This window comes from Solanum verrucosum, unplaced genomic scaffold, assembly GCF_900185275.1.
Source record: "Solanum verrucosum unplaced genomic scaffold, falcon-dt-bn FXZP01000234.1, whole genome shotgun sequence".
Lineage (NCBI taxonomy): Eukaryota > Viridiplantae > Streptophyta > Magnoliopsida > Solanales > Solanaceae > Solanum > Solanum verrucosum.
Window position 1 is genome coordinate 1,285,013 of NW_026020440.1, and position 17,502 is coordinate 1,302,514.

Genomic DNA, 17,502 nt, shown 5'->3' on the forward strand with positions numbered 1-17,502 from the left:
ATAAAATCCCTCAATATACAATAGGTCACAACTCAAATACACAGCCCAATCCTGTCCCACAACCAACAATAACTTCAACAACACAACTAACAACATCAACAACAACTAACAACTTCAACAACTTCAACAACAAATCCAATCTCTTCTCAAATCATAAAAACGAGCTTGGTATGTGGGGGGAAAGGATAAACCCACACTAAAGACTCACATACCTTGATAGGGATCACCCCCGACGAAAATCCACAATGATCTTGACAAATCTTGTTGATCTCCTCTTTCTTCTCTTCTTCTTCTCCTTCTTCTCTTCTTCTTCTCTTGAACCCTAACTCTTTCTCTTTCAAAATGGGACAAAATGATCCAAATATCAGCCTAATACAACAATATAAGCTCAAAAGAAATTATTTGTGAAAAGACCAAAATGCCCTTAAATTTCCGGAACGGAATCCCTGCCAACTGCCCAACTTTCAAAGATCATAACTCGCTCATACGAACTCGGAATCGAGCAAACTCAGTGGCGTTGGAAAGATCGTTCCACAAGCTTCGAAACCATAACTGGAACTACTCCTAAATCATCATGAGCTAGGAGTTATGACTGCTCAAAGTTGGCCAAAAACTCACTGATTTCCACACTTAGCCAAATTTTCCAGATTTTAAATTTTTCCAAAAATGACTATTTCCAAATTTCAAGCTTCTTCATATTCATTTTTAAATTGTCGGATGTTACACATTCTCTCAAATTATACTAAATTCAAACGTACAAAAAATGATTCAAAAAACCAAAAATCAAGAAATTTTCGAGTCCAAGATCTTTGGAGGGATGGAGATTAAGGGAGGAGCATACATTACATGCTTCACCATTATCTCCTTAATTCAACTAAAAATTTAAACTAAATCCTACTACTAGCATGCTAAATCTCATATATCATTCCTACTTTCAACATACGCTTATGAGGTATGTCGAAAACTTTGCTACTTTGCCTCAAATTTCTCTTCAAGAAATTAAAAGCATAATCGACACCACTCTCTTCACAATATTTTGCTAAACTGATAGTTTTATACAGGCAACAACATTTTGCAGTTGTTATCATGCTTTGGTGATGGTGCGAGACAACGTAATAAAGTTATGTTTTTTACATTTTATTATTCGGATGTACAGAACTGTCCCTGATAGTGTGGTAACAACAGAACCATCACTAGCATCAACAGAAAGTCTGACTCAGAACTGTCACTAGCAGCAACACAACTTATATGGCCCTTCAATTACCAAACAAACTCGATACACCCATATTGGACCTGTGCTAGCACGGGCCATGCTCATCTAGTCATTTCTACAAGCATTTGTGTTTAAAGTGTGCAGCCTACACATATAAGTTCACATGAATGATGATTCATGAGCTCCTTCTCTTCACCTATTTGTCGACTTAAATCTCTGACTTTCCATCAATGTAAAGTAATGTGGAAAAATGGAGACAAGGAAAATGGAGAGCTAGGGAGCCGGATCCATGTGTGTTGGTATATAGTAGTAGAGGTTTTGACTCCATTAAGATTTATAGGGTCAGGTCTAATCTCCCTTATATATATACACACACCTATGCAATCTTCTGTATTGCGGTTCTGATGGAAGTTTGTTTGAGATTAATCCTGATACCTGTGTGTTATCAGTTATTTATATATATATATATATATACTAGTTTCTGGACACGTGTGTCTCATGCAATATGTTATAAATTCGTTAGGACGATTAAAATTCAATAAAAACATGTGTGTAGTGAGTACTTAAATGCAACAATCTCAAATAAATGTTATGATAATAATTTATAGAAAATTAAATTAAAGAAGACTAATAGGGAAATATAAAAAAAATAAACATAGAAGAAAAAAATAACATACGCATCATTCTTAAGACTTTAATCATAACATCATATAAAGGAAAAAAGAAATACAAAATCGGTACATAATTTTCCAAGTTTTTATCGACACCTTCTCTCATATCCAATCAAAATTCAAAAGTCTTCTCCATCGAGTCAAACTAAAGCATGAATCAAATAGAAAAATCACTTTATTTTCGTAAAGTGATATATAATCAGACTAAGGTAGATATATCATATATTTAAATGTTGATGGCTTCACTACTTTAACTATAAAATGAAAGGATAATTTTGGATGTGAGTCTCATGAAACAAAAAAGATGAATCTATATTAGATAAAAATAGAGGAATACCAAAAGACATCTTAAAGTTTTAAATTAAATAATACTATTCGAAGGTTTCAAAGGGCCAAAATATATAAAAGAGAACAACTTTAAGAATATTAAATATATGCAATAAACCTCCATTAAAATCTGGAAGAGTAAACAATCCTCCTTTGAACACATGAACTCTCCATTTACTCAATGTAATAATTGATTATCACTACTATTTAAACATGTATTTAACTAAATATTTATAATATTTTAATCTAGTGTAGGGGCAAAATGGTATTTCAACTTTCAACTTTTTTTTGTTCCACTTTGAGTAATATCTGATGATATGATATACCTCAATATAGTTATGTATATATGGAATTAACTCACACTTATGTTTGTGTATAATTAATAACTAATAAATATATAAGTTGTTATATATATTTAGGGTATATACGAATACCTTGATTCTTCAGATTTATCCAGACCTAATGAACCACCTCTTGTTTCCTCCTTCAACTATTTTGATGTCGCGTGCCTTAGCATTATTCATAACTTGTTACAATGTCACTGGGTCATTCTTTTTCTTGTATTTCAACTCTTGAATATATTTTTCCTCTTCAATTTCTCTAGGTTTTGCAATAGAGCCTTTATTGACTCCAAATCTTGTATTAAACCCAGCGAAAATTTGGACGGCTACCTGCAAAATCTTGTGTTAAACCCGATGAAAATTTGGATGGCTACCTGCAATAGTGAAATGACTATTAGGAAGGAGAGAGTAAATTTTGAAATTCAACTAGGATGTGTATGAGTGATTTTAGGAGAGAATTAGGGAGCTAAGAGAGGAGAGATAAAATTGTGTTAGGATAAATGAGTATACAAAAGTAGGAAGGCTATTTTTGTTTCGGTATACAAAGTAGGCATGAGTCCCATATTAAATAGCAAATATATTAAATTGTAGTAATTAAGAAATAAGTCATTCTCATCTAGATACTAATTTGAGCTTTAGAAAATATTGGATATCAATTTACTATGTCTATGAGGATTTTTCAAAATGTTATACTATCTCTATAAAACTCATCTCTATTATAAAAAAGTTTACATGATATGCAATAACTTTTTAAAAAAGTAACCTCTTAACTACAACTAACGAAATCCAAATGATAACTATCTTGTTATTTCATGAGACATTAATATTGAAATTGTTGTCACAATGAGCAAAGATAAACACGAGTAACACTTTTCAATATGGAGAAGTCAGAAATAAGAATTGAAAGATTGCTTTGGGGTCCTCCTCAAGGACCCCTTTGGTTGGTCCTTGGGGGATCGTACCTCGACGTTTAGCCCCTAAAACCTCCATTCTAAGTACGGGAGTCATTTTATGATTTTTAATCCTCATACCACACTCCAAAACTCTTACAAAAAGCTTTAGAACTCTCTAGTTCAGCTTACTATTTTTCGAGGCGTTACAATTTCTCCCCTTTGGGATGTTTCGTCCTCGAATGACGATTCTAAACACTTCTTAAAGTCACAACGCTAAGCTAACAGCCCATCACGCATGCACTACATCTAAATGCACAAAACCAAGGAAGAAAACTTCAATTCCAAACTAATCATATTCAATGCAACACAAGGGAGTAGGAACTACATCTACCAACCTAAAATGGATGAAATTCTATATTTTACTCATTTCAAGGAGGAACTAACATCTCCTAACTAGAACATGCTTAATACTCCCTCATGGAGCCTAAATACATTTATTAAAGGAGGAATCTTTCAACTCCAAAACTAAGGCATGCTCATATAATCATCTCATGAAGTCTATATGCAAATTTACTCAAATGCACTACAACATGAGGAATACAATGCATATAAGTCATTTCTAACAAGAATATTATCTTGGTTCAGTACTTGTATACATATATGCCTAATATTAATTTTTGTGCTATTTGTAGAATTATGTGATAATCTTTGCATGATTATAATTATCACTTAATGTGTCTATTAATCCTCCATATTCGGACAATTCCAACTCACCCCAACTCTCCTCCACCTTCACCGTATCGCTTCACCTTCATCACCTCCACTCACACTTCCACCCGCTTCACCACCTCCTTACCTCCCTGCACACACCTCCTTAATTGTTTATCTCGCTTTTCATAAATATTGTATATACTTAATTATTCATCTTGCTTTTCATAAATATTGTGATTTGTGTACGACAATAATATTGTGATTTGTGTAAGAGCAACAATAATAGCAAAAAGTAAATAAGATTCAATTACATTGAAACAACCTTACATTGCAAAATAATAAAATTAATAGGGATGAGAATAAAAAATATAAAAGAACAAAAAGGGTTATGATGAGCTTGAGTCGAGTCACAAAAAAGGGTATGATGAGCTTGAGTCGATTATTTCCAAGATCGAATTCCAGCTTTTTCTTATGTAGTGTATTATTATTTTGCCTTTTTTCTACCCTTTCTATTCGAGGAGTCAAAACAAAGAGTATAAAATATCTTTTGGTATTCGTTCTTCTCCCTCTCCTAATTCTGAATTATTATTCGGGCGGGGCTCTTGAAGGCTTCCTTGCCGCGTGCGACACGGGAAGGGGTTCCCCGTATATATATATATATATATTGCACAGGGCCGGCTCTATGCTTTGGGAAACAAGGCTTAAAAGCCTTAGGCCCCCAAATTTCGGGGGCCCCAAATTTTTATCAAGAATAAATTATGTGTTAAAAATTCTATAGAAAATATTGATTATTTATGATAAAAGTATAATTTTTTAAAAATGTATTATTTTACCCACTTTAACATATTTTATACTTTGTTAAAAATAAGAATTAATAGTGAAAAGTGTTGAACAAAGTGAATTAAAAAAAATTTTATTTCTTTTTAAATTTTAGTTTCAAGCATTACTACAAGCATACTAAAATGGGGTATACCAAGTCATCAACTTGTTGCGTCAAATTTTATGGTTCTAACTCTTATCTTTAATTAATATTTGTCAACAATTCTTATCTTTAATTAATATTACTTATATAATTATGTTAACAATTCATATAATAATTGTCGAAAGGATATTTTTCAATGTTGAGTTGATAAAATCTTACCTAAAACTAATAACTGAAAAAACAATATTAAAATACTAATAATTTTCATCTAAATAGTGTAAGCAAAAGAAATTTTGAATTAAATATGTATATGGAGTTTGTTTATATTTTAGGCCCTGAATTGAAATTTCGCTTTAGGCCCCCAATCATGTTAAGCCGCCCCTGATATTGCATGTATGAGGATTATTACAAACCTTTGACAAAGCAACACCATATGAAACAAATTAACCTAAATATAGATTGCTTTCATTCTGTTCTGTATGTCAAGGTTAAGGTCTAGTTCCCCTGTTATTATGCTTTCATAATGATATGGGACACTCCAAAATCTACCCCTGTAACTTTTAAATAATAAATAAATCCTTGTATGTAGTCCCAGGTTTGTGGAGTGAACAATTTTGCACTTCATATTAACCGATTTATGGATGAGTGCTTTTGGAGTAGTCGGTTTAGCTCTGAATCTACGTGTCTATGACTTTGTTTCTAAGGAAATTTGCGCAGCGGAAGATCTTGAATTTGAGACTTTCTATCTCAAAAGTATTCTCCTAAATAAAGATATTCGCGCTTGAATGACGGCTCAAGAGCAGCCTCATGAAAATCTTATATTCCTTGAGGAGGTTTTACCACATGGAAAGACTCTTTAATGGAGCTTTAGCCTTAGTTCATACATAGACAATGTTGCATTTTTAATAATGTTTGCAAAAGACAATTTTGCCCTTTATACTCTAACAGGAGTCATATTCTGGTAATAAGCAAGTTTTATGAAGCATATTCTTCCTCAAAACACCAAGATTTCAAAAGAGGGGAAAGAAACAATACTAATCAAAATAAGGTTGTTACTAGAAACAATACTGAAAAGAAAATCCGCAGCAACTACCCTTTAGGTGCACATTGACAAACCCTCTAATCAAGTCAAACAAATCGAAACAGAGAAGTACAAAACAAAATGCTATACGAATTCATTCTCTACATTCTCACATTCTCTCAAATTATACTAAATTCAAACATAAAAAAAAAATATTTTGAAAACACGAAATTTTTGAGTCCAAGATCTTTGGAGGGATGGAGATTAATGGAGGTACACATATTAGATGCTTCGCCATTATCTCCTTAATTCAACTAAAATTTTGAACTAAACACTACTACTAACTTGCTAAATCTCATATATCATTCCTACTTTCAACATACGTTTATGAGGTATGTCGAAAATTTTGCTACTTTGCCTCAAATTTCTCTTCAAGAAATTAAAAGCATAATCGATTACCACTCTCTTCACAATATTTGATCCTTTGCTTGCAATCACATCTTGTTCTCCAACTAAATGAACAACCCCAACACTATAAGCTCTCTCCACCACTTGTATATCTCTCTCCATTGAACACGTCGCGACCTCTTGTATTTCACAATCACTCTCCAATTCCACATTGATACTCTGTTCTGTTGATACTCTGTTACTCTTTGCTGCATTCATCGAAAGAATGGAATCGTCTCGTATAAATTCCTTCAGCCTCTCCACTAATAATCTCTCGAAAGGCTCTTCCTCATTGCGCACATCATTATATCCGTATCTCACTGCACATCGAAACACATAGAGATCACTAGGCTTCACCCTCCGGAAGAGGAATCTTTCTTCTACGGGTACTTTGCTTATAGGAAGTGATTTAACTGAAACAAACACGAGAACAGAGTGTAACGCGGGCACATTCTCCACGTAATGTTTGAAGATTGGTGGAATTCCATGGACAAGTTCAGAATAGAAAATTGCAAGTCCGGGTAGACGATGGGAATTTGTTTCATCCACTGTTTCTTTAACTTTTAAGGGAGAGATCTTGTGTTCTAGCTCGAAATGATACTTCTTTCGATACACATAGTTCCATACGTACATGATGAACATTAGGAACATAGCGAAAGCTAGTGGAAGGTAACCGCCTTGAGTGAACTTGTAAAGAACCGAGCTTAGGTAGATGAGCTCAATCGAGCCAATGATTAGAACATACATGATTACGAAAAGAATGTGAGTTTTCCAAATCATGATCATAACTAGCACGAGGAAGCCCGATGTTAGAGTCATCACAAACACCACCGCTATTCCTGTGATCAAATAGTTTTGTGTCACGTGTTAGACACCATCGATAAGAAGGAAGGATTTAAGTCGTATACACTGACATGTAAGAAATGCTTACCATATGCATTGCTTAGCTTTTCAGTAGTCCTGAATGCAAGCGTGACAATGACACAAGCTAACATGAGAAGGTTATTGACTTCAGGAATGTAGATTTGTCCATGATACTTTGTAGACGTGTGCACGATTTTAACATGAGGAAAGCATCCTAACGCCAGGGATTGCTGGATTATAGCGAAAGTTCCAGAAATCAAGGCTTGACTTGCAATGATGGCTGCTAACACTGCCACTGCAAATACTGGCCAATATAAACCATCTGCACATGTAAAACAGAAAATGCAGCATCAGATGTTCATTTTCCCCCTCATGAGGCATAAAAGATTTAAGTTATATGAATCGACAATGTAAAGAACTTTCATCGTAGTTTCCCCCCTTAATGCTGATTATAGAGATGTGATACTTCTTCGTGATCTGATTTGGACATTAGTTTTTAAACCGTCATTGCATAGAACTTGAACTCCGGAACAATGTTATACTTACTAGGTATGGACTTGTAGAAAGTATCAGAAACATCATCAATGTTCTTTCTTAAAAAGGCGGCCTGACCAAGATATGCCAATATGAGCGCGGGGTATGTCACACAACACATACTTATCTGTATAGATCGAACACTAAAATGACCAACATCTGCAAATAGTGCTTCTCCTCCTGCAATTAATTATTCAATTATTTTACTCCAAGTAAATCAGAAGTTTCTCAGTACGTTTAAGAGTGTAGGATCAAAAAACACATCTAAAGTATCCCATTTTTCGAGTTCATACCTGAACTATCAGATGTACGAGTTTTCTACCTGAATGATGGTGATAGTTCAGGTAGAAAAAAGGAATAATTGATAGTTGAGTTGTGTTTTGATAAATAGTTGGTGATAGTTCCGGTAGCAAACTTGCACAACTGATAGTTCAGGTATGAAATTGAAACAATTGGACTACTTTAGGTGTGTTTTGACCATTAACTCTACATTTAAACGCTATTGGAAGGAAATGAATACCTGTTATGCACATAACAACCCCACCAAGTGAAATCCAAGCATTCTTTTTGTTTCTCTTGAAGTAATCTATAATGTATTTAGGATTAAGAGCTCTGATTACAGTTGGATCGTATTTGGCAAAGTTGTAAAGGCCAATACCAGCAATGAAAATGAACCACAAACAAAGTATAGGCGCGAAAGTGTTGCCCACTTTTTCAGTTCCAAATCTTTGAAACATAAACAACAATAATAATATGGCTACTGCAATCCAAACAAGTCTTCCTGCAAAACACAATATAAGCTAGCGTTAGTCGAGGTGTGTTTTGCTAACTATTAGATGATAGTTCAGGTAGGAAACTCCGACCCTAAAGTCATAAGTAGCCCCCTAAATTTATATGCATCTTTTACTTTGGCGCCTTATGTAAGACGTTCTTTCTATTGAACATTTATACTAAAAATATATATTTTTTGCTGACATGACGTTTGTAATACACCAAAATTCAGCGCATGAAGGGGATTTATTTAGCCAAATAATATGCAATAGATACCTTCAGTCAGCTGCGATGGAGCTGCTTCTTTGAGTCCTCCAACAGCAGACAAAACTGACCAAATTAAATGGAAAATTCAAATTAGTATCATAAACTCATTTATAATTATAGAAAAAAAAATAAAAAACAGAAATATTATTATTTTACTAAAATCTTCATTTTTTACATAAGAGAAGTAAAAGATCATTTTCTTCAGTTCATTTTGTAAGTGGTCAGGAGATCTTAATTTTGCTTGTGTTGAAACATATTCCATGTATTAAGGCAATTTTGACATATTCATAAAGACTCAAGAGATCTTTTAAGAATACACGAAAACATGTATCATGTATTTTATTAGATTAGTATAAACATCAAATACGAATAAATTTTTACGTGCCTGAAATGCAGGGAGTGAGGATACCATCCCCAATAACCATGGAAGTACCAAGCATTGTAGCAATTAGCAGAACAAACTTGGCAAAATTGCTGCTTTCTAGATTTGACTTAAGCTTTGAAGCTCGACGAGTACGTCTATCTGGTAAATCAAGTTTAAAAGTCGACACATCTTTGTCTTCTGGTTGTTGACTCGGAATTAATCCCACTTTTGAATATCTACATATCAATGAATATAAAGCAAATGTACCTCCTGCAATAAAAAGCAGAGTACTCTGTTTTAAAGTACTACTTTAAATATACTATCAAAGATAAAAAGACATTTTTATCATTTTTCCCTAAATAAAGTTACCATCTCCGTTGTCATTAGCTCGAAGAACAATGAAGACGTATTTGATGAGAGGAATCAAGGTGATAGTGTAAAATATAAGAGACAATGCACCAAGTATATCTTCGTCGTATGTTACACCATTTGGAAAAATAGATGAAAACACATACAATGGTGACGTTCCAATATCTCCATACACCACTCCTATGCTTTGAAACGCCAATTTCAATATCACTGTCCATTCTAATGCCTGGTCAATATTAAAAAAAAAAAAAAACATAAAATCATCAATTACAATCCAAGGTTACGTTGTTGTTGTTAGGACCAAAATAATCAGATGTCATGTGGAAGCTAGCAAAGCAAATCTCGAAAGACCATGAGTAAGAAGACAAACGAGAAATATACCAAAAGACACAGATATTTAACATGGTTCGGTCAATCGACCTACATCCACAAAGTAGATGAGAGTACAAAATATAGAGAGAAATAACATCAATTGATTCACTCGGAATACAAGGAGGTTCACAAATTCTCCGCCATAAGTAAAACTCTCAAAATCCTAGGACTACATTGTGAATGTTGATTAAGTTAGAAGGAACAAGTCCTAAACCTTTTTACTACAAGAAAAAGACTAGTCAAATCTTAAACATTTTCTTAGAAGGAAAACTTATTTATGATAAGAAACTCAGGACAATTAATACCCAACAGTTGTGAGGTGTTTGGTTCAAGCCCTGAGAAAGGAAGACACATATTTGATAGCTAGGGAGCATTTAATCTTTAAATGTGATACTTCTAGGCACGAATACTCATAGAGGATACCAGACATCTAACGCGGAACAAAAATAAAATCGTAAAAAGATTCAAATAATTTGGGTAAGTTAGGACCTTTTTGGCTCCGGGGACCTTGCTAGATTCCAAGTCTAAGGAGTCATATCGTTTCAACGAGTTGCCAGAAAGTTTCTTTCCATTGAGTTGATGTTCTGGAACTTCTTGGTTTTGTTCATTGCTGGACATATCTTTAATTTATAAAAGATTTATTTAGGAGAAAAAAAAAAGATCAAAAAGTGTAATAAAAAATGGGGAAATTCCCCAACATTTTGTTGGAACAGATTAGTTAACTAAGAAGAAGAAAAGTATTTTGAATAATAGAAGAACAGGTAGAGATTAACTCAATTTGTTTTAAAAAATTTAGAAGAAAATTTCAGAGTTAGATAGAAATGAGGTTTTTATTTGTATGGAAGAAAAACATGTTAATTCCTTCATCTCACACGTAAATGGTATAATTAGCAACTTGCCGCATCTCACGCTTTTATAAATAGAATTTATAATTTTATTTATTTATGATGTGGACGATTACATGACATAAAAAAAATGTATTTGTTGTGTTAAATTTATTTTAATAATAAATATAATTAAGTAGTTGAGTGACTTTTTAAGATAGATCAACGGATAAAGGATTGTCTAGATATATTAGCAACAACATGCCAATAAAGTATATATGTTGACTTTGATCCATTCGTTTATTTATGTAACATAGAAAAAACAATTTACTATTTCTGTTAATGGAATAAAATTGAATTCTTTTTGGCATTTAATAAACAAACAATTACATTACAAATAAGCCAATTTAGTCCGGACTTGGTTAAAGTAAATAGAATAAGTTCAAAAATACTTCTGAATTATGGCAAAAGGTCTAATATACTATTTATCTACCTATTTTTCTAGAGATATTTTGCTCATTTTTTGTCCCACTTATGTCATTTGACTAATGATAATAAAAAATATATATTTAAATTTTACGTGACATTTTATGATTGGTTTGATTTTAAAATCAGGCCCCAATTAAATAAATTTAGTACCCACCCAATTTTCTTACTTACTCGATCCAAGATCTAACCAAACATTTTTTTAATTTGTACTCTTCAAAATTTTATTTTTCGAACCTTCGAATGTTTTTATTTTTCGTAAAAAAAAAAAAAAAACAATTAGTATCAATGTCATTTTTCACCTTCATAAAATACTTCGTAAAAATAAAAGTTCAAATGAAGCTTATGAGTCATTCATAAAACCATAGAAGTGACCATTATCTCCAAAAGCGAGTTAGGGTCTTGCTTTATCCATAAATAATAAATAAGAACTACAAGCTTAAATATGGGTAAAGCAGGACCCTAATTAACTTGCTTACATACTGTCTTGCGTCTTCACCTATTTATCAATTGTAATCTTTAATTTTTCATCAATTTAAAAATACTACAAAATGAAATTTAGCCAATAAATAATGTTTGTCAGTAGTAGTAAAGGTCTCGACTCCATTATGATTTATAAGGTCAGGCCTAATGTTTTTTACTTGTACTCATTTTTTAAAAATTTCTTTTATTATTAATAATAATTAAAAAAAAGTCATTCAGGATAAAATTTGATGGTTCAACATTCACTTAAAAAAACAATCGTCAGAAAAATAATAGAGAGAATGTGGAATTAATATCTCATGTGGTCACTCAACTATGCACTTTTCTCTTAGAAAGTCACTCAACTTTGAATATTAACTCAAAAGTCATTCAACTATGCTTTTTTTTCTCAGAAAGTCACTCAACTTTGAATTTTAATTCAACAGTCACTCAACTATCCATTCTTTTCTCAGAAAGTCACTCAACCTATTTAATTGATATTTTAATTAAAATTTACTGATATAAATTTTTTATTTTAAAAAAAAAAAAACTCTAAAAAATAAGAAAATACCATTTAAATCATTTAGTGACCCATTTAATCAAAATTTGCTGCTTAGTTGTAGGACATGAAAGCTAACAAGCTAATTGAATTTGCCTTTCAAATTAAGAAGAGAAGTGTGATTACATCGTAGAACAGTGTTTTTCATCATCTCTTATTTTGCTGTGTTTCTGGCAATTCTGCTTTGATTGTGAAGAAGACTGATCAAAGTATCATCTAGTAGCAGCTAATTTTGCATCTTATTGATTTGATGGGTAAAATAAAATTAAATGGGTCACTAAATGATTTAAATGGTATTCTTTTTATTTTTTAGAATTTTGGTTTTTAAATAAAAAATTTATATCAGTAAACTTTAATTAAAATATCAATTAAATAGGTTGAGTGACTTTCTGAGAAAAGAATGGATAAGAGTGACTTTTGAATTAAAATTCAAAGTTGAGTGACTTTCTGAGAAAAGAGAGCATAATTGAGTGACTTTTGAGTTAATATTCAAAGTTGAGTGACTTTCTGAGAGAAGAATGCATAATTGAGTGACCATCTGAGATATTAACTCAGAGAATGTGTTAAGAAATAGGTCACTCTTTTGTAAATGCTAATTTGGGCGTCAGAAAAATATTGAATATCAATGTACTATTTGTATCAGAATTATTCTAAATGTTATACTATCTCTATAAAAGTTATCTCTATTATAAAAAGTTTATATGATATAATTATAACTTTAGACGAAGAAAGTAATCTCGTAACAACAACTGAACAAAATCCGAACAGTTAATTTATTCTTATTCATGAGACATAAATATCAAAATTGTTGTCACAACACTTTTTAGTTGGGAGAAATCAAAGATGAGATAAGTGCAAAAATTGAAAGACTGGGACAAAAACATTATATTAGTTCAGCCATTTGTATAACAGTAACGGTATATATGAGTCACTTTCTTCACGAGAGGCATATCAGCTCCAAACAACAAAATGGAGGGATGTATCAGATTTTTTTCCCAAAAACAATAATTAAAATAAAACATACTAAAAACTATGACGCAACTATCACACAAATACAAAAGAAGTTGCAAGGCAGAATAGAACGAGTACAGGGGTCTAGAAAGGCAAAAAATTGTCGAGGGTTGATACATAGGGTATGTCCAAAAAACTATGGGTATATCCATGAGCTAGATTGTAAGTATCTAGTTGTAGTTTCCGAGGTAGATTATAAGTAGCTAGTTGATGTAGTTTATTCTTAACACTCTTCTGCGAAACTCTGCTCTGCGAAGGTGATTAAGAGTCTAGATGCTCCATAATTTGTATTATTTTGACTTGACATGGTAATATTCACAGTTTATTGCCAAAAAAAAAATATAACGCATCTCACACTTACATACTAGAGTTTTAGTTTTAAGATAAATACATATGACGCTTCTATAATAGTGTTTTAATTTTTGAAGACTAACTCAATTTGTAAGTCGTTATTTGCAGTAGCTATGATTACCTGACATAAAAATATAGATAAATACTTTAAATTGAACGATTTTATTAATATAAAATAAAATTTAATAACCTTACTAGATAATTTCTCATCATAATTTAGTGATCTTTCAAGATATTAACTATGCTCCTTTATATATATATATATATATAGACGATCCATTTGGTAGTATATAGAAATAACTATGAGAAGAGCATTTTCAATATCAGTTAAATTGAACGATTTTATTAATATAAAATAAAATTTATTAACTTTACTAGATAATTTATCATCATAATTTAGTGATCTTTCAAGATATTAACTCTACTCATATATATATATATATTATTTTATTTTTTGATGATCCATTTGGTAGTAGTATATAGAAATAACTATGAGGAGGGCATTTTCAATATTGGTTAAATTGAACGATTTTATTAATATAAAATAAAAATTTAATAGCTTTACTAGATAATTTCTCATCATAATTTAGTGATCTTTCAAGATATTAACGTTGTTCCTCTATATATATCGATGATCCATTTGGTTGTATATAGAAATAACTATGAAGAGCATTTTCAATATTGGTGGACTCAAGTATAGTACACACCGTTTTATGATGACCGAACTTGATCCACGGGACTATTTACTACTATGGTAAAGTATTAAGAAGGGAGTGACGATCCATGGGACTATGGTAAACTATTGAGAAGGGGTCAACTTATCATAATACATTTACTTAGGGGTGTACATGGTCGGGTTGGTTCCGGTTTTTCAAATATCAAATCAAATTATTTGTGTCGGATTTTAAAATTTATAAACCAAACCAAACCAATAAAAGTTAGGTTTTTCAAATATTTTTGGGTTTTTTTGGTAAAGTATTCATACAAATATATAATTTACTTGTACTTCAAATATTTCTTTAGTCCTACCAAAATACAACTATCTAAGGTGTTTCTTAAAAAAATAACACAAAATATGATATGATTAATGACACTAAAATATCCAACAAAAATAATAATAATGAAATCGCGTAAAACAAATCTTGCAAATTAACAAGTCATAATGAAAATGATCATAATTTAAAAGTACTAAATCATGCTAAAATAAGTTTAATAAGTATTAGTTACATGACTAAATATTAAAGGAAATTAAAATTAGATTATGTATTTTAATTGTCTAAATCAATGTAAAACTAAAGAACAAATATTCAATATTATTGTCATTCTTAGTGTTGAATTGATTTTCTTTTTGCATTAGTATTAATTTGATATTGATTATACTTTAATAATTACCATCATGTGGACTGTAATCTTTATTGGACCATTCAGAATTCTAAGTTTCAAACTTGAAATAATATATTAAAAGATAAAAACTATATAAAAAAAAAAGTATAAGAAATATTTAAAAATTAGATCAAAGTAAATATTTTTATGTATAAAATAAAATTTAAAAATTATATATATAATGTCAGGTTGGTTTGGTTTTTTTAGTTAAAATCAAACCAACCCAAATATAGTCGGATTTTTTTTTCAATACCAAAACCACTAGTCGGGTTTTTTTTTCAATTTGACTCGGTTTTCGGTTCGATTTTGTACACCCCTACATTTACTTATGGTGGAAGTTGGAATGTCAGTTGACAATTTTATTCGAAAATCAGTTTATTCATATGTGTTTTTTAAATCGAGATCGAAGGACTATGAGTTTAGTTTCCAACTCACTAAACTGTTTGTCTATATGACTTCTCCGCTTCTCTCGCGCTTGCTTGCGTGAAGGCTTAGAGCCCTTTTCGCTAAGTCCAAAAGCTTCCCAAAAGATCTTATCCAACAGAAATCCCGCATTGAACGTAGCTGATATGCGGCTACGGCTAGCCGATCATATCATTCCATAAAAAAAATCTATATGTATAGAGAGATCGGGATATTCACGTTTTCCTCCCTACTTCTTCCAGAGCTTTGGACATAACATTCGAAATTGGAGAATCAAATTAAAAATACTCTTATTTTATCAGTAGGATAATACATATTTTTAGCCACACTTTTTCATCAATCTTCTGCACTACTAATGAAGAAAAAGGACTACGTACATTTTGTGTGAATTATAGAAAGTTGAATGAATTTACCATCAAAAACAAATATCCAATTCCCATTATTTACTTGTTAAATTTCGAATGAACAATGACCGCAATTAAATAATTTAATAAATAAATTTTAAAAGCTCGATCAACATGTCAATTATTGCCCTAAAAAAATGGGGAAAAATATTGTAATGCATTATATTAAATATTAGATAATGTAGACCCATCATTATATAAATTGACTGTAAATTGGAACAAAATGTCTGAAAAGGTTATCAAATTCCAGGTTTTATCTCATCCTATTATAAATTAATATTTGTCCCAGATAGTCGTGGCATAACAAAATAATTAATACACATGCAATGTATCTTCTAGAAAACACTTGAAATTATTTAATAAATTTCCTTAACTTCTTGAATTGTATTGATTATGAAAAAGAAAAAAAAAACACATATAATAACACTCATAACTCTTTTGCACCTCACCTAGCTATATTATTATATTTTACTTATTTCACAATTTTATTCTTTTAGTGTTTTCTATTTCTACTTTCTGAAAGGAAAAAAAGAATATTTATTAAAGAGGTATTTTTTATAATCTTGTTGACAAAAAAACTAGGCACGAAAATACAACTTTGTACATTGCATTCAAGGGATTGCTTAGTGAATAATGAAGCGAAAAGAAAATTACTATATCTCGATTAAAATTTTAATAGGGGAAAAAGTATATATTAAGTGCTTTTTTTTTCATTTTTAAAGTTTTAATAGGCAATATTACTTGATATCTATATTAATGAAAAATATAAAATAGAGGTTGAAATATCTAACTTGCTTACTTAAGCATCATAGTCATAAAATAAATTAAGAATCTTTGGCAGCTAGGAAGTTTATGCCAATTTAGATGCAAATGACTAACCAAAATACAAAACCAAATAAAATAAAGAGACAACGTCACAACTAAGCTTGTCAGATGTCAACGGACCCGGATCAGCCCAGACTTAGCTCATTGAACTCGATAAAGCCCGTTTCAGCCCGACCCAATTGGGGGTGTTTGGCGGGAGGGAGTACAGACAAGGGTCTGGGCCGGTCAGGCCAGCTTGGAGTTCGATCAATTTGAGGTCATATCTAATTCTTACATTGTCAATACATTTTAGGAAAAATTAGAGAAATCTCACATTTTGGTTTATTTATTACCATTATCTCCTATAGGTTTTATAAATCTCCAAAATCCCTTATTTTCGTGCATCAGATTAATGTATCAACGCTTATTTTATTGTATCTCGCACATCAGATTAGTGTATCATGTATAAAATATAATGTATCTTACTTAACGATTAATGTATTTCGCGCACCAAATTAAATGTATCAACGCTTATATTATTGTATCCGTTTGAAGGATTTCTGTAATTATAAACTTTTAAGGGATAGATTGTAATTTTACCTTAAAAGTATGTGATTTCTGTAATTTGCCCCACATTTTAATCTGTTGATCATAACTTACTTTTTAGATAATCTAATGATATAAATACTATTCTACGCTCTGTCAACA

At 31.3% G+C, this 17,502-nt stretch overlaps 1 protein-coding gene across 1 annotated transcript; it reads right to left on the reverse strand.

Moving 5' to 3' along the window:
• Positions 1–6,403: 6,403 nt before the first annotated feature.
• Positions 6,404–10,705, reverse strand: LOC125808284 (potassium transporter 5-like). The gene is made up of 8 exons (XM_049488005.1): positions 10,577–10,705; positions 9,716–9,941; positions 9,368–9,616; positions 8,992–9,045; positions 8,465–8,725; positions 7,957–8,124; positions 7,478–7,732; positions 6,404–7,385 (listed from the first exon to the last, which is right to left on the reverse strand). Exons 1-8 carry the CDS (start codon positions 10,703–10,705, stop codon positions 6,448–6,450), a joined length of 2,280 nt encoding a protein of 759 aa, XP_049343962.1. The 3' UTR covers positions 6,404–6,447.
• Positions 10,706–17,502: the final 6,797 nt, after the last annotated feature.

Excerpts from the sequence above, each read along its gene's own strand:
- LOC125808284 (XM_049488005.1), bottom strand. The coding sequence starts at position 10,705 with ATGTCCAGCAATGAACAAAACCAAGAAGTTCCAGAACATCAACTCAAT. Across the intron at positions 9,617-9,715 it reads AGCTAATGACAACGGAGATG|GAGGTACATTTGCTTTATAT; the intron begins GTAACTTTATTT and ends TTTTTATTGCAG. Across the intron at positions 8,726-8,991 it reads TCCATCGCAGCTGACTGAAG|GAAGACTTGTTTGGATTGCA; the intron begins GTATCTATTGCA and ends TGTGTTTTGCAG.